We start from the raw sequence: 21,756 nt of genomic DNA on the forward strand, positions 1-21,756 counted from the left end.
CGGCGGGCCCCGGGCCGGCGCGGCGGGGACGAGGGCGGCCGGCGGCCCGGGGTCACAGTGGACAGTTCCAAGGCCAAGACCTCGCTGGAGGCGCTGAAGATCAGCCTGCGGCAGCTCCGCTGGAAGGAGGTGAGCGCCCCGCGGCGGGACCGGCCCTCGGGGGGCTCCCCCTTCCTGCCCCTGCTCCGGCCCGGCCTGGCGGCGCTGCTGGGGAGACTCCCCTGCCTCCCCTCGGGGTCTGCCCCGGCAAAGCCTTCCTCCCTCCTCCTCCTCCTCCCCTGCCTCCCTGAGCAGCGCTGAGCTGCAGAACCGGGGGGGGCGTCCTGGCTGGGCCACCCCGACCCTGGGGTGATTTCTCACCACATGTCACGCCTGGAGCTGGTTCGATTCATGATCGCGACCTGCCATCGCGCAGGGGGCGGTCAGATATTCCGCTTACGGAAAGGGCAAGAAAGAAACCTGCTCCTGATGTGGAAATGTTTGGCGTGTTGTGTGTGTTCGCATTTCTCCCTGCCACCCTCCCCTGGGGGTTTGGGTACGTGGAATCCCGCTCGTGGCAGGGGCAGGAGCTCTGAGCCGGCAGATCCGCTGCCTGATCCCGCGGCAAAGCCGCTGCCATCATCTCAAAGGCGTGTCGGGGAGTGTGGTGTATGAATGAAATAGTGCTAAGCCACCGAATAAGGCACACATAACAGGCTTTAGCCTGCTAATTTACTTTATGTAGAGGAGCTATGGCTATTTTTTAATCCTGCTGCTTGAGTCATGTGTTTTCTCTGTGCTGTGTGAACAGTGTCTGCCTGTGCTGAACTGGAGTCATAGCAATAGGGGAACTGGCACAAAACTGATGGTTTGGAACTCCTTGTTTAACTTCTCAGGAGATTTTTTAGATATACCTTACTATAGGTGGTAAACTGTTGTCAAACTCTAAAGATTTTCTTTTACCGATAGCTTTACAAATGGCTTTTTAGGAGTTGAGATGGCTTCTAGGAACTTTGTGAGGAAGTTGTGTAAGAAAAAGAGTATTTTTAATCCATTTGGAAGGGGGAATTTGGAGGGGAAGGGCAGGATAAAACCTGAGGATGATCTGTTTCTCGCGTGCAGAGCTCGCATGGAGCTGTGTGATCTCTGACCTGCACCTGCTCCACAAAGCTGCATTTGGGATCCCACTCACCAGATAATGACACTTCTGTGCACCTGGTGCATTTTAAACAAGATTTATACAGACTTGGAGCAGACAGTATATTCTGTGTTGTTCTTAACCTCAGAGTTAGATGCCACACATGTATTTTCTGGAGAATCCAGTGGCAGTAAATGTTACTGAGTTTATTCATAATGTCCTAAATACCTAATTCCAGAAAGACACGTATGCTCCGTGCCAGGGAGTGTGATGCTTTCTCCTCCTCTGGCTTGTTAAAACTTTGTTTCAAGTTTTTTGTTATTTAAATCCAGTGGGAGAATTTCAAAACCTCATTGCAGGAGCGCCTCAGTTCTCAACTTCCGCTTGTGCAGCAAAATAGTAACAAACACGCCGGAGCTTTGAAATTAAAACCTGTTACATTTACCTCTCTTAGCCCCCAGTGCACCTGTGGAGTGTCTGTCAGCAGCCTTGCTCCATGTCCTATGCAGGAACATACAGAGCAGGGGGACTTCACACTTAATTTCTTTGTTTTAATGGTTAAGTTTTATGTTCAGGGGGCCCAGAGCTGTTCCAGTGAGTGTTTCTGGATCACTGGTGTCAGTTAGCCCTGCAGACTGTGCTGGGAATGAGCCACACTTAGTGGTAATTTGGTCTTTATAGCTTCCAGAGACTTCACTGTTTTGCATGTGGCTTGCACTTGGCCTTCTGTCCTACTAATTGACTTGTTTCACAGGCTCTTGTTCCTCTCATGAATCTCTGCATTGCAATAATCAGCTTTTTCCTTCCTGCTCTGCATCCCCCATCAGCAATCGCTGCTACCTTTGCTTCATCTCTCTGTTTTCTGTCTCACTCAATATCCTTTCTCCTCCATCTCCTTCTTCAGTCAATATTTTTCATTTGGTCTGTTGCTTCCTCTTCTGGCCACTTTGTATCTTAATAAAGAAGAGGCCTAATATGGAATTTTGTGGTGCTTGACTGCACCATCTGGGTGGCTGATAACTCATTCCTTAAGACAAGTCACTCTCAGGTCTTCCTGTATATTTGCAGCTTACAAATAGGTTAATAATATGAATGTGATGTTTCCTTTTGTCAAAAAAGTATACATTGATACAAGAAAATATGTGTCAAATCACATTTCCCCTGCCTTTTTTCCCACCCCATCCTGAAGGTGGAAAGAGGAATGAACCAGTATCAGCTCTGACTCTGAACTAGTGCTGGTTACTTTGTGGAAAACACAAAGGTGAAATTCTTCTAGGATAGGAGCAAGACAAACTCCTGCCTCCCAGCTGGCAGACTTCAGTAGATATAGGCAGTCAGTCAGCAAGGTCTGGTCTGGATCTGAAGAGAAAAATAAACAAAATTAAGAAGAGAAGTCCAGGGAAAACTTTATTCAAGCTGCATGCAATTTTGAAAGCTGTCCCTTTCAGATGTTTAGAGAAATAGCAGTAAAATATTTGTTCAAACCACTGTCACCGACGGGCAGAACCTCGGAGCTGGTTGCGCTGTTACAGCAGGACCAGCAGAGGGAACACGGATGTTGCTTGTAGGATCCATACAGATATGCAAAAAAAGTCTTGAAAGCAGTAATGAAATGCAGATATTTTAAATACTGATGTTTCAGTGGCTGCTATTCTGCTGTCTTCCCTTGTATAATACTTTTCAAGTGATCCTTCTTCTCCTTTTCCACTTCTTTTACATTTTTTCCCATTGCTGGTTTTGTTTTGTTTCTGTTTCCTCTGTTTGCTGCTGGATGTGTTGGCTGGAATATTTTATTGGGCAGGAGACAGTATAATGTCCTTTTAAAAGTGGACTCCTTTTCATTCATAACTTTTTCTCTCTCAGCATTTTATGGTGTCATGTATCCTTTTTTGTTTGTTTGTTTGTTTTGTTTGTTTGTTTGTTTGAGTTGTGCATTCCAAAACCTCTGTGCTGTAGTTTCCATGACTTGCTGGAAGAGCTTGGTTTCAGTCACAGTCTGTTCCCTGCACTGTGCTCCATTTGCAGAAGTAAGACACAAATGCACCGTGTGATTACAGAATTGGCCACATGGTAGTAGTTCATTAGTGAACTGACATATGGTAAATGCCATAATAAGACACAGAAAAATTAAGAATACTCTGAACATGGCTGATATTGGTGAACAGTTTATTCTGTGGCACTGATAGATGAGGAAGGGGTGAAGGAGTCCAAGACAGAGCAAATTGACCATTGAGATTCTGTTACCAGAAGCAAAAGACAGGAAAAAACCCCAACTTTCTTCTTTCAGCTGTGGGAATTTGGAGTGAGTTAAATTATCAACTGTGATAGGCCTGTCTGGGGTGGACCTTTTAAAAAGTATTGCAGAATTTCCATGTATCAGTGGAGCAATTCCCATCGCTACATCGGACCATCTGATCCGGCGTGACAGATTCTTTAAATGAACATGATATGCCAAATGAAATAATGGGCACAAATTGAGCTTGCATCTCGAGTTTATTCATCACTTAATAAATTATTTCTTCAGCAAGCTTTCAATTACCAGGAAAATGGAAGAAGCAGATGTCTCAGGCATCAAATATCCCAGCTTCGAGCGTTCCATTTGTCTCGCTGTTCCGGGGCTGCGTGGAGGTGAAGGGATAGCTGGAAATTTTATGCTGGGAAAGGCTGACTGGAAGATGAGTCATTTAACTTGTCATTAGAGATGATGGAACAGGCTGATGTGACCCGTGAGACAGTTTAAATTATTGGCTTCTAATCCAAAGGTAGAAGTGACCTGCCTCGCAGATTTGACTATGATGGATTGTTAATGGTGTCAAAGTTGTGGAAACAGCGCCGTTCTCTTTATGACTTCTTGTTTGTTTTGTTCAGACAAATGTTCTCCAAATGTGAATAAAAAAAGATTTTAAAAAGGGATGGCTCCAGTCACCTTTACAACCTCTGTCCCCCTGTGGCTGGGACCATCTTGGCTTTGGCACCGGATAGTGAAGCTATTCCAGCTGCCACAGGGGAAGGTGAAGATAAGAGGTTTTATATCCATCTTTCCTTTTAGCCAGTGCCTGCACCAGGAGCTGGAAATGAAGTGAAAACTCCTCTTCTACCACAGCAACATTAATTTCCATCTGCCTGTCACTGCCAGAGGCGCCAAATAATCGAACTTGTTGGCTCCTCTCCAAACTCTGCTCTTATGTAATAGTGTAGTGCAGAATAGATAGAATCCTCCCCAGCTCGTTCAGATGAGTTTGATGCCATTGTTGGATAAATCCAGATAATCTTGGTTCCTCAGGACGTTGCCACGCTGAGTTGCTGACGTGGGGCTGCAGCACTGCCACGTTCCTGTCCAGAGCTGCTCCCTCCTCATCTGCTGTGAAACCATTTCTGTGCAGTGTTTGCAGAGTGCTTTGATATCCTCCTTAGATGAAAGGTGTTATATAAATGCAAATTTCATTCCTTTCATTTCAATTTCATTTAATAAATAAATATATTGTTCAGGTTTTAGTGGGAAGGGCGCTCTCAGACCGAAGGCTGCATCTGTATTCTGGATGTACCTGTGGAGAGAGGTTAAGGCCACTGATTGTCTTTCAGAGCCCAACAGAATTAATTTTCACTTGTACAAAAACAGATTTTGCAGGCTGAATAATAATGAAATAAGTGCAGAATCCACTGGCTCTGTTAAATTGGGTTTCTCATCCCTGCAAGTAAGAAGACAGAGAAAGGATGCATTCCTCAATTAGCATTTTAAATTAATTTTTGAAGGCTATTTACAGAGGAAGCTGAAATTTTAATTAAAGTAGCAAATAAAGTAATGCACTCAAAAGCTTTATGAGATTATTTTTTTCTGTCATACTGGAAAAAAAAATAATCCAGTGCTTAAAGAAATGTTTTAAAGCAAGAAAAATTGCATTTGGAATAAGGAACAAGTCGTTTCTGCAAATACTGTGGTTCTTTCAAAGAGTAAATGGTACTGGGGGATGAGAGTGGTAGATATTTAATGCAAATGTGCCCTAAAAATGCTAAATATAGCTTATTTATTTGAAAAAGATATAACCTAGTCATAGAAGTGATTCCTGTGAATGTATTCCGTATGGTAGTTAAATGGCATCTACATGGAACTGCAGATAAAAAGGGATTTTTTTGGATTGATAAATGGGACTGTGTCTAAGAGAACAAGCGAGAAAAAGAAGAGAACCTTCTTTACACAAAACTAATTGGGTTTTTTTAAACCACTTTATGACTATTAGAAACTTGCTCTCAGTAATTGGCAACACTGCTTCTGAGCTCTTCAGACTGCTTAGAAAAAGGTTGGTCTTTTTGATAATAGAAAACAAACTATGCAGGTTTCCAATTTCCAGTGAAACCTTGTGTGAATGGGAAAAGAAACTGGAACACTTAATAGTGTTGAAATAATTGCCTTAGTTCTTAATAGTTGAAATATATATGCTCAACAAATGATTAATGCAACTGCAAGCTTTTATTTTAATTACAGGCTATTAGTACCAGAAAGGAATTAATACTGTATAAATTAATACTTATAACTGAATATACATAAATGAATAATGCAATTATTTCATTAAATATCTTGCTTTGAGTATCCATTTCACATTTATTGCAGCTTGGACACCAATGTAAATGGGCTTACTCAGAAAGTGCTTTGCAGTTTTAACTTACTGTAAATTTAGAGCAATATTCCTCCCTGTAGGTGTTCCCTGAAATAAAGTACTAAAGAACAGAACTGTTTTGTGCTCATGTGAGGCTGGGAGCTCGTGGAGATGCCACATGGTTGGGGGTGAAGGGCCTGTGGGTGTGGGTGCAGTCTGGGAGAGGGATGTGGAGAGGGGAGCACGGACTAGGCATTAAATGGTGAGTTTTTTAAGAGCAGGAGTTGATTCAGTAACTGCCAGCAGTGACAACTCCTCCATGGCCTCTAGTGCTTGTGTCCCTTGATGGTTGCTTGTCATCCCTTAAACTGGGAAGGAAAAAAACCCAACCCCAAAAAAACCCCAACCCCAAAGTCAGCGTTTACTTCCCAGCGGTGGCACTCGCTGTTGCTGTGCCTTCAGGTGCCAGAATTAAGTTCTTCTTAGTGGAATTTTATTCCCTGTAATAGTATTTTAAATTATAAATGAGCCATGCCTTGGATGTAGTTCATTAGATGGGGTTTCCCAGTACAGCTCGTGCCTCTCAGTCATTTGGGTTTGGTTTCTAAAAACCTCTCCTGGTTTGTTAACTTAAGAGCCTCGGACTGATCCAAATATTCTTAGTTGTGTAACCCAAGTACAGAGCTTGTTTTCTTTTGACAGTCAGAAGACTATTCTTGAGTGGTTTATGCTTACTGTGAGGGTTTAGAAGAGAAAGGAATGAGTGGGTATTCCCATCTTTGAATGGGTATTCCCACCTTGCTTCAAAACTTGTCTCTTGTCTTCCAGTTTCCTTTTGGCCGCCGCTTGCCCTGCGATATCTATTGGCATGGGGTGTCGTTTCATGACAATAATATCTTCTCAGGTCAAGTCAACAAGTTTCCAGGTACTTGACTTCTGTTTCTGGTTTAAACAAATGCTTTAAAAACGTGAATATTTGACCTATATCTGTGTTTTACTGTTTTTAATGAGAATTATCTGCCTAATCAGTTGATAGTATTTTTAGCATGTTACTGGGCTTGGTAGGTGATTTCTGCTTAGGGGGTAAGGATATGAGAAGGAGTCTCTTGAACAGTTTCTGAACTGAAATTTGTTTTGGAGAGAAAGTGGTTTTGATGAGAAGAATACTTCAAACACATGAATTTAGGAAATATTGGAGTGTCAGGCTATAATTTAAGTGAAGTGTGCAATTACTGTCTGTTATCTGGTGCTGATAACAGTGCTGTGTCTTTGGATTTGGTTTTGATTCAAAGTGGAAAGAATCTGTTTTGTTTCCTACTCTGGCTTATCTTGGGGAGAAGCTCGAAGCAGAATTCCTTAAATGGATTTTTTAATATTGAAGAGTTCATGTCAGTCCTCATCTTATGATGACTCTTCTACTTTTTTAAGCTCCTTTTTTTCCCATTTAATCCATGTTGAGATCTCTCTAAATAAGAGCTAAGAGCTTAAGTATTGACTTATCTAAGCCCTTTACTTCAGATTTATTGCTGCTGTTAGTGTGCTGTGAGCATAAGAACCTCAGATATCGAACTCCAGGCTTTATTTTACCTTGGCTTTCTCCTGCCTCAGGGAAGTTCCCACTCAGGTGTAGGATACTGTTGTTTTGTGGTGGTTTCAGTCAGTGTTAAATGAATGTTACCTCTCTGTATTCCTGCTTAGCAAGTGGCTGCACAGGAGTCAAACCAGAGCCCTTCAGAACCAGACCTGATTTCCAGGACTGTTGTGCTAACTTGATGCTGGGTTTTACTAGAAACTTTTCCATAAAAATAACACCTTAATCATGTTCCCAATGGATACAGAATTTCAATAAATATAAATAAATAATAATTAAAAATATATATGTGAGTTTGTTTTGCTGTTCACAAAATAACCCATTCTTTGTGATGCAGTTACTTAAATGACTGCAAAGTAAACACAAAGTGGTTGATTATATTCAAATGACATTTTTACACATTCCTGGAACAATAGGCAATAAAAATAATTTTGGATTATGGCAAAGACAACAGTTAATATTTGAGTGAAGTTTTCTGTCTTTGAGCTGTATTTTTGGTAATTAATTTTTTTCTACTATGCTACAGTAACAGATATGATGGGAAATGTGGCAAGGGAATGCTACAACTATTTTGTCAGATTTTAAATTTTAAAAGGTGTTCAGCTTTATTGGCAGCAGTGACCAGAATGCCTTCCCAGCAGGGTGAGTAATGATTAGCCATTTACTTCTAGGATGAGACTTGAGAGTGGATTTTTTTGTCACTTCTAGACACTGTTCTTTTCCCAGGTATGATGGAGACAGTCCGGAAAATCACCCTGAGTCGGGCCATGAGAACAATGCAGGACCTGTTTCCTCTTGAGTATAACTTCTATCCTCGGTCCTGGATTCTACCAGAAGAACTTCCCCTCTTTGTGGCTGAGGTAGATTGCTTTTACTCTCAGAATAATACAACTTGTTGAATATTGTATCCATGTAATTCTTTAGTCTTCTACTGTGTTATTTAAAATCACACTAAGGGCTGTGAATGACATCTTTTCCAGTTTGTCTGGGATCAGTCATAGTCTGGACGAACTGCTTTTGTTTGTTATATTGTAGAATAAACTTCAAAACAGTTCTGCTTCTCTGCCATTGCAGTAAAGAGGTCTGAAAGTTGAACCTGGTAGAGCCACAAGCCCTTTCCCTGCACGTTCTACTGGCCTGAGGAGGTTCCAGAGCAGTGTGGGGAGTGTGGTGCTTCACCAGCTTCACCGGCACTGGAGTCTTTGTAGTCCATTTGACCTGTTGTATCAAAATCCTTCAGAAGAGCATTTTGTACTGTGCCTTGTTAAATACACTCACATCTTCTCCTGTCAGACTGTTGCTGTGTTTAACTGTTCAGAATGTAATTAAATACCATTCTTTTTCACCTTTTTGGAGGACAAAAAAAAAAGTGATACTCTGTGTTGGTGTTTCGTTCTATTATTACAAATATTTTTAAAATACTGTGTGTGTTTGTTTAACCCTGTCTGACTCACCCAGTGTCTTCTTGCATCCCACAGTGTGCTTTGCTTGGAAAAGTGAGGAGAAAAAGGTCTGAGCTTTATCAGACTCCTGTGTTACTCTGTGTTAACTTTTAGATAATTACCATATCCACAATCCAATTGAATCCATTAACATATTTTTATTATTTTTGGTTTTAATTTTTTTTAAATTATATTTATTGTTTTTATTCTTTTTAACACACTTGTCAAGTGTGCTGGATCACTACTAGGAACAGTAAAAATGAATAAAATCCCGACAGCACTTCAACCTTACTGCTGTAAAAAATGTAGGACCAAGTTTAGCGACGACGGGTCAACCAGTGCAAATAACTTGGAAGTAAACTTTGAGAAGGGTGCAGTGGGGGTGTGCTGGGGAGTTTTTTGGGAGGTGCAAGGCACTGCTGACCCGGGCTGGGCAGGAGGGGCTGAGCTGCAGGCGCCACGCTCAGCCCCGTGCGCTGGCAGCAGGTGGCACTGCGAATAAACACTACTCTGCTCCAGCACTCACTGCCGGGAAAACGAGCCGGGTTTTCTTCCAAGAGTAACAGATGTCCAGTAACACACTCCTAGGAGTTTCCTTTGCATATGTTCTTCCATCTGTGTTGGAGAAAAGCATAGTTCTTGTTATCAAACATTATATTTTATGTTGTAAGAGTTTATGTTCTACTTAACATGAGTTCGGAGTGTAACCCCTCCAGAACAAGTTAAAATACAAACCCAAACATTCCAAATCCACTGTGAACCATAAAAGGTTCAGAACACTTTTCACTTGCAGTTTTGTGAGTTCTCAGTAGGAGTTCTCCAGTCTTTTCTGTTGCTTATTTGTTCATATGTGGTGGTGTTTGCTTTGCAACCGAGGGACCCTAATGCTGCCAAAAACGTCAGCTCTCCGAGACTGCACTACAGCTTGTTCACAGACAAGAGGAGTTCAGCACTGGTGGTGTCTGCACATTAAATGTGTCCCTGGAGGAGCTGGAATACACTGGAATATGAATTATCAAAGGTCACAAATCGTGTGTCAGTGTAGCTGTAGATCACACACGAAAAGATGGTTTGGTGCTGTTTGTAATGTAGGATTTTGTTGCAAAGGGCTGGACTGAAAATGAACACCTGTGAGATTCTACCTGTAATAGAAATGATTATTGAAAGAAGAAACTCCTTGAGAATTTAAGTCTTGCTGCCTCCCCAGATGCACTGCAACATTTCAAAATGATTTCTCTCTCAAATATTCTTATTGTGCCTCACTTCAGTAGTCATGATTGTGAACTTTTTCATACACAGGTATCAATAATGAAATCAAATGTTTTCAGCTTTCCCCACTTTCCCCTATGCCTAGATTCAGGTAGAAAACACTACAGGCAATATTACTCTTCTGTGCTGTGAAAGCCAGTAGTTGGTGAGAAAACTGCACTCTTGAGTTTGTGGTGGATGAGCTTCAGATTGGAAGTACCAACAAAAAGGGAGTTCCCTTCATGTCATTTGTACTGAAATGATGATGGGTATTTTCAACAGGGGCTTAAAAGTTCATTTTACTAAGTAAATACATATTTAACTATTTTCAATATTCACCAATTTTTAACTTTATAAAACATTTTCTAACATGTCACTTTAACAGAAGATGAGTTACAGATAAGCAAATCTCAGGTGCTGCAGTAGTTGCTTCTTCAATAGCAGAGAAGAATCTGTGTGTGCTAAGAACTTACTTCTAATAAACCCTAAATTCGAGTTTCTGAGAAGTAACTAGCTTGGGATTCAAAGCAGGACCTTGATTGTTCTCATACTTCCTTCTTTGTGTTGTCTGTGAGGATGATGAATAGACCAGTATGATTAATTTTTAATAAGAATCTAATTTGGACAGTCTAATTTCTAGCATAGCTTATTTTTGGTGGTTTAATTAGGTTTTCAGCTTTTGGATACCTCTTAGGCATAGACATGAATATTCTGGTCTTTGTGCTGTCAAATCTTATAGCCCATTATATGCATTTTTCCCAGAACACTGTATTCATTCAGCCTGTGTTTCCTTATGAAAGGCAAACCCACAGATTTTCCCCAAACTCTCCTCTTGCTGTTGACTGTAAATGGTTAATGTGTTTTTTAAAGATAATTTCCTTCTGTCAAGCAAAGGACACAGAAATATCTCATTTCATATGAACTAATTTTCCTACATGAGTGAATTTTCTAAGTCTGGACAAGCCTCCTCATAATGAGAATTTGAAAGAATGTAGTTGAGGGGATTGTGGAGAATTTGAAGACGACTGTTGGGAATTTCCTTGAAGATCAAGAAACCATCTGTTTTCTTCAAGACAGTCAATCTGCTGAGAAACAGACTGGCTCTGGATTACTATTCCCTCTTTCCACACCAGCCTATCTTCATCTGCCACGTGTAGGTTTTGGTGGACAAGAAAGCCTCAATAATGTCCAGGCCGTCTAGTCCATCAAAAATGAACTAGAAAGAGATGGAGGAAATTATTTGCTTTTTATTTTAAGAGTAGAGTTAAGCATGAGATCTCTGAGACCACTGGCTGTTACAATGCAGTATTTTTGAAAAGCAGGTTGCTGTTGCATCATTAACAATAGTCCCTGGAAAGCATCATCTCCTTTGGAAAGGTGCTGCTGGAGCAGAGCCTGAGGGGTGAACAGCAGACGTGGGCCTGGGAGGGAGATTGTTCCACCTGGTTTCATAGAGGTTCTGTGTAACTTTCTGCCCTGGTAGACCACGACTGGCACTTCACACATCCAACTAGAGTCATATCAGGGTATGTTTAGTCATGGAGGGTTCAGATTAACCAGGTCTGTCTCTGTGGTGCTGAGTTTAACAACGGTGGACCAGAGGACTCCTCTGCTCTGCAGAGTAATGTCACATCAGGGGAAGATTATTCTATAGTGGTAAAAAGACTAGGGCATAAATCCTGCTTTCCTTCTTTGCACATCTAGGCCTGCTGATCTACTTGGACTTATTTATCCATGTGCCCATTTATGTAAGCCTGACCTCCAACTGAGGCATTTTATCCCTCAAAGTGACCTATTTGGAGAAGGATCTTTCACTGAGTCAGTGTGACACCTGTGCATGAGAAAAATCCTAGTCTGGATAATAGGTCTTGAGTTTCTCCTGCAGGAGTGTGACTCTCAATGAAATAAATAACTGGATAGGGTGGAGCCAGAAGTCCTTCAGACCTTGGGAATGTCACTGCTGGCAGAGCTGGGCCTCTCATGGGAGTCGGCAGCTTAATGTCACAGCAGAGAAAATCACAATGATCTGACCACGCTCAGCCTTTTTCTGTGGGCTGATTTTTTTCCTCTCACTCAGTGCCAGGCCTGATGGTGGCAACTGATTGTTTTTTCTTTGTTAGCTTGTGTCCTCAGGCTTCTAAAAGTCAATCTCCAGTTGTTGCTGGCGAACCGCAGGGCAAAAACCAGATCTCCGCCTCGGTTCAGCACGTGCCTGGCTGGAGGGAGAGAGTAGCAGCTGCAGGTCTGGTGCCCTGAAATGTGTGGATGCAAGAAAAGAATGATCTGTGCTGTGGCATCCCTCCCTCTTGAAAGGACAAGGTTTTAAGTGCTTTATTCTTCTGAATCCCACGAGTAGCTGATAAACTTGTAACCTACATCCTGTGTTTTCTTTAACTGCTTTCTTTGTTAGGGCTCCCCTTGCTTTCTCAACTTCACCTCTGCTAATTGAGGCATCTCCATCTCTGCAGTTCTGACTTTTGCTATAAAAGTAATAAATTGAAGTCTATTTAGGCAGTGGGAAGTATGCATGTAACAAGAAAAATCTGATACTCAGCATATGTGTCAGTGACCTGGTTATATCTGTACATGGCTCAGCATTCCCAGTTTTACTAACACTGGGCATCTGATTGTGAAAAATATTCACAGTGGGGGAAAAAGGTATTGTCAGTGCCAAATTTTTACTTTATTTTTCCTTCTTCCGGTACTGTTTGCATTCATACCTGAATAAATAAGGCATCTTGTGTTAATGTGTTAATGATTATCTTTGTCAGTTATTGTTCAAAATGTAGCACAAAAGTTTAACTTTGCAGTTTCATATACTACTAAGGTGGATCTCCTGAGATATACCACATTTCCTTCTGCAAATTGGTACAGAACATTAAAAAGAAGTTCTTGAAATCATCTATACAATGGCTTGTTAAATAAAATGACTTTTTATGTGTACTAGTAATTCCCAACTCAAGCTTTTTTGTTTCTCCTTGTGCTTCTCAGCACTGTTTATCATCTGCCCTTTTTGCATGGTGTTTACTACTCTGGGGGTGTGATCATGCTGTTTTTATTTATTTTTGTTTACTGGCTTTCACAGTGTCAGCCCTTCTTCCCCCTTCAATCAGTGCCTTTCAGTGCAATACTTTTCCTTCCAGGTTCGGGTGATGAAGGACAGCGATCCGTCCTGGAAGCCCACTTTCATTGTGAAGCCTGATGGAGGCTGCCAGGGGGATGGAATCTACCTCATTAAGGACCCGAGTGACATCAGGCTGACGGGAAGCATCCAGAGCCGGCCAGCCGTGGTCCAGGAATATATTTGCAAACCACTGCTCGTGGACAAACTGAAATTTGATATTCGTCTTTATGTCTTGCTGAAATCCTTAGAACCCTTAGAGATTTATATAGCCAAAGATGGACTTTCTAGGTTTTGTACAGAGCCCTATCAAGAACCCACTTTAAAAAATTTGCACCAGGTTTTTATGCACTTAACCAACTATTCACTAAATATCCATAGTGAGAATTTCATCCATTCTGACAGTGTAAACACTGGCAGCAAGAGGACTTTTTCAAGCATTCTGTGCAGACTGTCTTCCAGAGGAGCTGATGTCAAAAAGCTCTGGTCAGATATAATTTCACTGGTGATTAAAACTATTATTGCACTGACTCCAGAACTGAAAGTTTACTATCAGTCTGACATCCCTTCAGGAAAGCCTGGGCCAACTTGCTTCCAGGTAGGTTGAAATTTCTACCAGAAGTGCAGTCATTTGTGTGCATGGATTAATTTTGTGGATGTTTAATGCCTTTTCCAAAATGTTTCTTTAGTGATGTTGCTGATCACTGGTTGGGTGTCTGTGTGTGCACACACTGGGCAGCATTGTGGGAGCTCAGAGCTTATGTTCTCCTTACCCAAGTCAAACCTCAGTCTCCTGACCTGTGTTACCATCAGCCCTAAACATCTATGGAAGATTTTCAAGGAGTGTAATTTGCCACTAACATTATTCACTCCAATTTCCATCTTCTGCATGTTAGAATTGAAGATTTGCAGCTTCCTAATGCATCTGTAATCATGGCAATTTGAAGATCCACTTGTCACGGGTGCCAAGATTCCGTGTTGGCAGATGCAGTATTTAGGGATGGGGGTGGTGTGAAAGGAGCCATTAGTATCCAAGACAAATGGCTTCTGTAATTATTCAGCAGTATATAGAGTTTCTTAGTTGTTTATCTCCTGCCCCTCAAATGTTTCTTCCTCAGTGTTGCCATATGGACAACCATTGCATTCTCTAGGAGAACACTGGGAATAGAACTGAAGTAACATATTGCTTGTTATGCACAGATTTTAGGGTTTGACATTCTCCTGATGAAAAACTTGAAGCCCATGTTACTAGAAGTAAATGCAAACCCCAGCATGAGAATAGAACATGAGCAAGAGGTAAGACTTCTCAATGTGATGGTGATACTGGAATGAAAGTGCTTAGGTTGGGTTTTCTGGGCTTTTTTTCCATGTTTGAAAGATGAAAGCTGTCTGCTAATATGAAACCTCCAAGGTTCTCTGTAATTTTCTGCTTTGAAATCATTGCTAATCTTATACACTGCAAATATGACTTATTGGAATAGTGAAAGCTCTCCATCATCTTTGTCATAAATGCATTTATTCATCATCCCCTGCAGTTGCTAATTGTGTTTAGGGGATTGGTAACAGTCTTTTTCATGTTTGTATACATGATATAAACAGTAACATCGGCAACAATGTTTTTTTTAATATTTCAGTTTCCTAGAGAAATTTGCCCCAATTTGCTGTAACATCATCCTGAAAACCTGACGGTGTTTGTGTATCCTTGAAGAAGTGTTTTGTAATCCATCATTTGTATTTAAAATATAGATGATGGGCATGAAGTTTGAGCAATAATGTGAGCAAATAATCCTTGGTTCTGTAGTGAATAATTGTTATCCCTTTGTGATGTAAAGCTTTCTCCTGGAGTATTTGAGAATGTCCCAAGCCCTGTTGATGAAGAAGTGAAAGTTGCTGTCATCAGAGACACTCTGCGCCTGGTGGACCCCCAGAAAAAAAAGAGGAAAGATGCCCAGTAAGTGTGTTTGATTTTCTGTGGGGTTTGCATCTGTACCTTGCAGTAAGTATAACAGTGAAATATTTTTTCCCAACTGTATTAGTTTATCCAGGACACTGAGTTCCCACCTTGGCACTGCCCACGTGCTGCTTTCCTGCAGGAACGATGGAAGTCCGGGAGGAGCCAAGGTTTTAGCTGAAGGAACTGAAAAGTTCCACAAGCTGATAGGAAATCAGGATTTACCAGTTCCCCTGGAGTATCTTACTCTTAACTGGTGCAAACAGTTTAGTAAGTCAGATTTATTTATTTGTACTTGAGGCCTCTTTTTTTTTATTCAAAACAGTCACGAGCTGTAAGTTTGTTTATTAATTTACTTGAAAGTCACAAATTACTCTGAATGAATTGCCCCATTGGAGCTGAAAAGTATTAATATTGTATTTAGAAATTGCTTCCTTGATCTGTGATAATAAACATAGTTAAATCTGTGATCTAGAAATGAGAGGAGCTGCCTGAAGCAGCTTGCACAGGAATGCCAATGGTGGGATAAGGCTGAGAGAAATCATATCTTCTTTTTTGATAAACCACCTTATTTGAAGCAGTTTCTTGAAGACATGAAAGGGAGATTTTTTTATTATTTTTTCCCCGGAAATTCTTGCTCACAGGCCTGCCTCCATACTAGAATATCTGCTTTGTTCTTCTCTTGGCACTTAGTGGGACCCTGAAATATGTTATTCACATTCTATAACGATTTCAAGTGCAAATTTGCTGTCCTTTTGTAGACTGAGTTCCATGAACAGGACATGACTGATACTACCTACAAGTTCTGTAATATTATTGTAATATTATTATAAGATCAAACTCTTCCTTCAAAGGCAGTGCCACACATAGAGGTTGCTGTGGTCAGTGTACAGAACATTTTGCAAAGCAATTTATAGCCTGTACTTAACCTCCACCCTTAAGATTACTTCAGTGCATGGAGCTGAAAAAGATCATTTTTTAACCTGTAATTATGTAACTAGTCGTGTCTTTTTTTTTCTGCTGCAGTTATGTCAGGCATTCATTAACTACATATTAGATATGGAAAAAAAGGCAAATGATAATTACAAATAAATTGCTGGAGGATGCCAGTGTGTGTGGAAGGCTCATTCAGCTGAGGATTCCTCTCTGATACATTTTGAGTGCTAAATAATTTATAACAGGATCAGTTGGCAATGAGATAAACCATTGGCTCTTCACAGCAAGAATTCATCAGTGACACAGCTTTTTTTTCCTGGATAATCTGGTTAACAGAGCATCTTGTTGATGAATATTTCTGTGTCTTCACCATAAATCAACCCTATTTCTTGCTGCAAAGGGCAATACCCTGGTAATTTTTTTGTGTGGATATGCAGGAACTGGCCACCCTTCAGCTGAGATTTACTCCCTCTGCTTCCAGGTTGAACTGGGGATGGTGTGTGGAGCTTCCTGAATAAAATTTGGCCTATTGTTAGAAAAAACCCTGAAAGAATTCCTGTTCTAACATCAGTAGACTCAAGTTTTGGTGCTAATTAAGTAATGGACATTAATCTCAGTGAAGTTTTAGCAATATGTGTTTGCTAAAACACAGAGTTTGAACACACAGGGGAAATACTGAGAAGTCTGAGCTACATCTCAGGTAAATATTCTGCTGTGGAGATGGATTTGATTTCCTTCTAATTATCTCCCAGATTAAAATAAATGAAGCATCTAAATGAAAGTGAGTTTTAGAAGTCATCCTGAAGTACTTCATTATCAGGAAAGATTAATAGCTCAGAATTTTTTTTTAGTTTAATTTTTCCTCATCTTCATGGAGTTTTGATATGTTTTTTCCTCCTTCTTTCCATGTGATGTATAATATTGAAAGTTAGGTTGACTAAAATCAGTTTATCATTCCATACATACCTATTAATTTTTCCAACACAACTCCAGTCTTTACGTGCACTGATCACTAATAATTATCTTGGCACTGCCAATAATTAGTGATTGAAAATCTGCAGTTCCAATCAATGTACTTAAATATACATGGTGGCTGTTCCACAGTAGAACTGATCTTAGTTTTAAGAATTTGTCCTGGCCACTGAAGTACTGAGGTGTGTGGGTCATATACTGTGCCTATAGCAGTTTTAAACAACTTTTAATTCATGCTGAGAGGGTTTTTTTTATTTAATAGAGGAAATATCTTCTGTTGTAGAGTTTAGGGGAGGTTTTCTGTGGTTCTGTAAGGCAAAGAGCATAAGGAATTAAAACAGAATAAAAAGTGACACTGTTCTCAAGCCATGGTGTGACCCAGAGGGTGAGTGGTGCCTGGCTCTTTGAAAGCCTTTCTGAAACTTAGGCAGCTGATTACTACATATTCTATGGTTTGTTTTACATTTTTGCTCTTCTTCACAATATTCTTTTTCATTTGGAATTTTGCAGGAGTCCAAATGTAGACCTTCTTTCTGCCCTAGCATGGGTTCTTAGACTAGTCCTGTTTTCCTTAGGCATCCTTAATGTGGAACTCAAGTTTCACTCATCATTAAGGAAGTAAAACATTTAATAAAATAATAAGGTACTAACTCTTTGCCTTTGTTTGTGTGGCAGTGCTGTTCTCTTGGATTTTCAGGCTGGAGTAGATCATGGCAATCATCCAGGCCAGTGACATGCTGGAACAAACACAGTTATTTGTGTGACTGAAACTTGTCTAAAGCTTGTGTAGTATTAAACTTGCTCTGGTTCACTCCTTGCAGCAGAGGTGTTGTTCACAGCCTGCTGAAGGTGAGAGAAGGCTTCACCTACAGGAAATTTGCACCGTTAAATGAATGGTCTAATGACACCTAACAACATGGAAAGTAAATCAACGTTACTTATGTAAACAGCAGTTTAATTAGGATAATCACTGATGCAAATCATTGTGTATGTTGTGCCTCCAACAGAAAATCCATTTCAAAAGGCTTCACAAACTTCTGTTTTTCTGTGCCTAATTTGGAATCTTTATGGTGGTAAAAGGTTTTAATTTCAGTGTTTGTTTAATTATTAGCGATTCATTGTTCTTCAAATTGCATTAGATTTGAGGAGCCAAAAGGAGTCTCAGTCTGGGTTGTGAGTGCTGAGTGTTCTCCACTGGATGTCACATGTTTGACTGGTGGTATAATGGCAAACTGGGAGGATCACTTGGAGCAGGACTGCTCTGAATGTTTTAGGAAGATCATTTATGTCATCTCATCAATGCTAATGACCCGCTTTCCTGTCCTGTCAAAAATATTTATGCCCTAGTTTATTAATGCTAATTAATCCAGCAATAATAAGGACTTCTTTGTATTTTGGGTACTGTTGTTTACTCTGTGTCCTAGTGTGATCTCTTGCATTTACATTCCTGGTTTCTTACATATTTCAAGACAGAAAATAAGCATTTTATTCTTTTGATAAAGAAATCACAGCCTTGTGGCACGCCTGCCATTAGAAATATGAGTTGCTCATGGAATAAAATCTGCTTTTTCCTTGCTGGAGAGGATGAAGGTGCAACCCCCTAAGTAATATAATGACTTTTATTCAGTTCTGAAATAGTCATTGACAGAAGAAAGAATTGAAACACTTTGGAAATGGAATGTAATCTAATCTATGGCTGTTACAAAAACAATCAATTCATTGTGCCCTCCGAACTGAGTGCTTTTGGTTTATTACCTATGATGCCCTTGCTGTCTCACTGCTAGTTTATTTTCCTTGGGTGTTACTCTCTGCCCGTGCCACTGCAGTGCCTTTTCTGTTTGAAATCAGCCTTGAAATTTATTTGTGATGTTCTGTTTTTTTTTTTTATTGCTTTTTAAAATATGTCAGGTACAATTCTCCTCTCTGGACTCTGTGGCTCTAGCAAATGTCAAATATGATTAACTAATTTCCTGAGCAGGAAGAACCCCAATGTGGTCGCTCTCAGATTTTTGCAAGATCAGCACACAAACACTGGCTAATGTCACTCTGTTCTGAGAGCACCCTCTAAATATTAATGTCTGTCAGACTGGCTTTTTATTTTATTCTTTTACAGTTATGTAGTTAGGGAGAAATTCAGTCAAGGTTTTGTAGAGAACTTACTACTCAAAAGATCTTCCTCTTGCACAAAAAAGATGGTTCATTTTTTCCACTGTGTGGATTACATGACTTTCTCACTTTAAATGATTTCTTTCTCTGATAGAGGACAAAATTAATAATTTCTGGGGGGAGAATGTCATCTGTATTTAATGAAAACATGAATTAATTTCTGGGCATTCTACTGAACAGACATTCTGACTTAAATGTGACTTATTTTACAGTGGCAACTTCTATAGGAGACGTCACCTGCTGTGCTAATGACCGATGGCTCTGACCTTGTCACTGAACTGCAAGAGGTCTTTACTTAAAAAGGCCTTGCAGTAAAGGATCTCTTTTGTATGTTCCAAAGATATTTTCCAAATCCTGGTGCTATTCTTAATTTCTTGATGTCGAGGATCAGTTTTGTACTTCCTTAAGAAAAAAAAAAAAGTCAGGAAATCACCTGTTCAGCTGTCTCCCATTTATTTTCCAGATATTTTTCTTCAGTTTCATAACCTCCCCTGATGTTTGTGTCATATTTAATGGAAATGTGAAAATACACTGTGCAGAGCTGTCTCGAGAGTATGATTATCCTAGATTTTTTTGATGATAAAGTCATTCTTGCCATTTATTACTGTGTTTATCTCACTATCCCTATTCTGAGGTTATGATTATGTGACAGGGGTGGTTTAAGAGGGTCAGGAACTCAGTGCACAGGCATATGGAGAGGCTGGATGGGAGGGTGCTGGTGCTGCAGCTATCACTGATCAGAAAATAATGACTGTTCTTCAGGCTTGCTGTAACATATCTCAGTTTCCACTGCTGTGAGCAACTGGATTCTGTTCCTCAGGGATTCATTACTCAGGGCTGTCGGTGCCCTTTGCATTATATGAAGCGAGTTTAGTGCTTATCAAAATAAGCACGTAACAAACCCGGCTGTGGCAGCATCAGTGGTTTGTTTTCCATTTGCTAATTGACTTTTGCTGGAGCTTGAGGTTGATTCCTGTATCCCTTTGCTATCCCTTGGAAATCTGCTGGGGTTTGCAGCTATTCAAATGCCTCTCGAGCACCACCTCTTCATTCCAAGCCTTATTTCTGCCCGAGAGTGAATAAACTCATATGTGTGGCTTTCTGGAGATTGATCTTTCTCCTCTGCTTCATTTTGGAGGCTGACACAATTTTTTTCTCCATCAGTCAAAATGACCCAGCATTCATATTGAGGCTCTTTGTGGCAAAGCCCTTTGCAAGCACATTGAATTAGCCCCTTTCTCTTTCCTAGAGGGCTTTCTGCTTTATTCCTTCATCAGGCGACCTGCCAGCTCCACTATCAATTCTTGTCTGTTCCATTAGCCCGGGCAGCTTTTGATGGGTTAGACATGTGAGGGAGACTTTTAAATGTGATGTTTGTCAATGTTCCTTCAGTTCACATTACTGAGATGTTAACTTTGTTTTTCTGTACTTGGAGAGTATTTATTTCTACTGCTATTTCTCATCCTGGCCTCAATTCAGTTCAGTTTTCTGAAGCAGATGTTGTGGTGTCTTGATCCTTGCTCTCTGTTCTTGCTTTTCCAGTTATTTATCTGCTTTCTCCTATTGATTAGGACAGGCCCAAGTGGAAATTCTCAAACTCCCATGTCCCTCCATGAAGGGAAGGGAAGGATCTGGTAGTGCTTGCCTGACAGGATAGTTCTACATAGGTTTTAAGAGCCACTTAGAGGAAAGTGCCACAAGAGTGTTGTAGTAGAACAACAGAAAATACAATACTGAGTGCAGAACAGAGGCAAATAATTTGAATCTGCTGTGGCAGCAGTCATAACACACAAAAGATAATTAATAAGTGACTCTAATATGAAATATAATCTGATATGTTTTAAATGACTAAAAATGGATAATAATAATAATACTTCTTAAAAATAGCTAGGACCATATCCCTAGCATAGATACAGCAGGAATCAGTAATTCACTTCAATGTTTTTCTCTATCAAACCATTACAGGAAAAGTTGATTTTGTGAAAATAACTCTGAACTAGGACACACAAGATGCAATTTCTGTTCCTGATTCAGCAGTTTATTCAGTGACCTTTAGACAGAACATTTTCCTTCTGCTCCCATTTTCCTGCTGAGAAATGAGGATGAGCCTTGTTTCTCCCATGCCTTGCCAGTCCTTCTAAATTCATAGTCTTCAGGATACGGCCTGTTGTTATTCTTCGTGGTATTATGAGGGCAGTTTATGTATTGTTATATAAAAATATTACAGAAAAGCTTCCATTTTCTTCTCTGGAACACTCTAGATCTGATTTCTGCACTCCTCAGGAAATATCCCTGATGGTTGCTAAGGTTTTCTCCCATACAGAGTGCTTGGAGTTACTGTATTTTTCTCCACAATATCCTAATTTGGTGCACGATGTGCTGTTTGAATATTCAGTATTTAAAAAGGGTTTTTCTTAATATCAGTCTTTGATAGTGTTATTTTCATCTTCTCATTTTTACAATGCTTCACTAGTAAACTGGAGAACTTATGGAATATCACTGGAATGCACACAACCACAGCATTAAATAACTTGACAACAGATTAATTTACATTTATTCCTATTTTAGCCTTCACCATTGCAAAAAGTGCTGTTATTCATAGTTCAGTTTTGCAGGC

At 40.2% G+C, this 21,756-nt stretch overlaps 1 protein-coding gene across 1 annotated transcript in view; it reads left to right on the plus strand.

Moving 5' to 3' along the window:
- TTLL11 (tubulin tyrosine ligase like 11) overlaps window positions 1-21,756 on the plus strand; it is a gene marked incomplete at its 5' end in the record, with an annotated part of 39,278 nt that continues 17,522 nt past the window's right edge. The window contains 6 exons of the mRNA XM_027650288.1: window positions 1-129; window positions 6,541-6,637; window positions 8,030-8,163; window positions 13,137-13,712; window positions 14,315-14,410; window positions 14,947-15,065. Of these exons, the coding sequence (XP_027506089.1) occupies window positions 1-129; window positions 6,541-6,637; window positions 8,030-8,163; window positions 13,137-13,712; window positions 14,315-14,410; window positions 14,947-15,065 (1,151 nt within the window). The remainder of the gene's footprint in view (window positions 130-6,540; window positions 6,638-8,029; window positions 8,164-13,136; window positions 13,713-14,314; window positions 14,411-14,946; window positions 15,066-21,756) is intronic.

This window comes from Corapipo altera, unplaced genomic scaffold, assembly GCF_003945725.1.
Source record: "Corapipo altera isolate COAL_440 unplaced genomic scaffold, ASM394572v1 268, whole genome shotgun sequence".
NCBI classification, from domain to species: Eukaryota; Metazoa; Chordata; class Aves; order Passeriformes; family Pipridae; genus Corapipo; species Corapipo altera.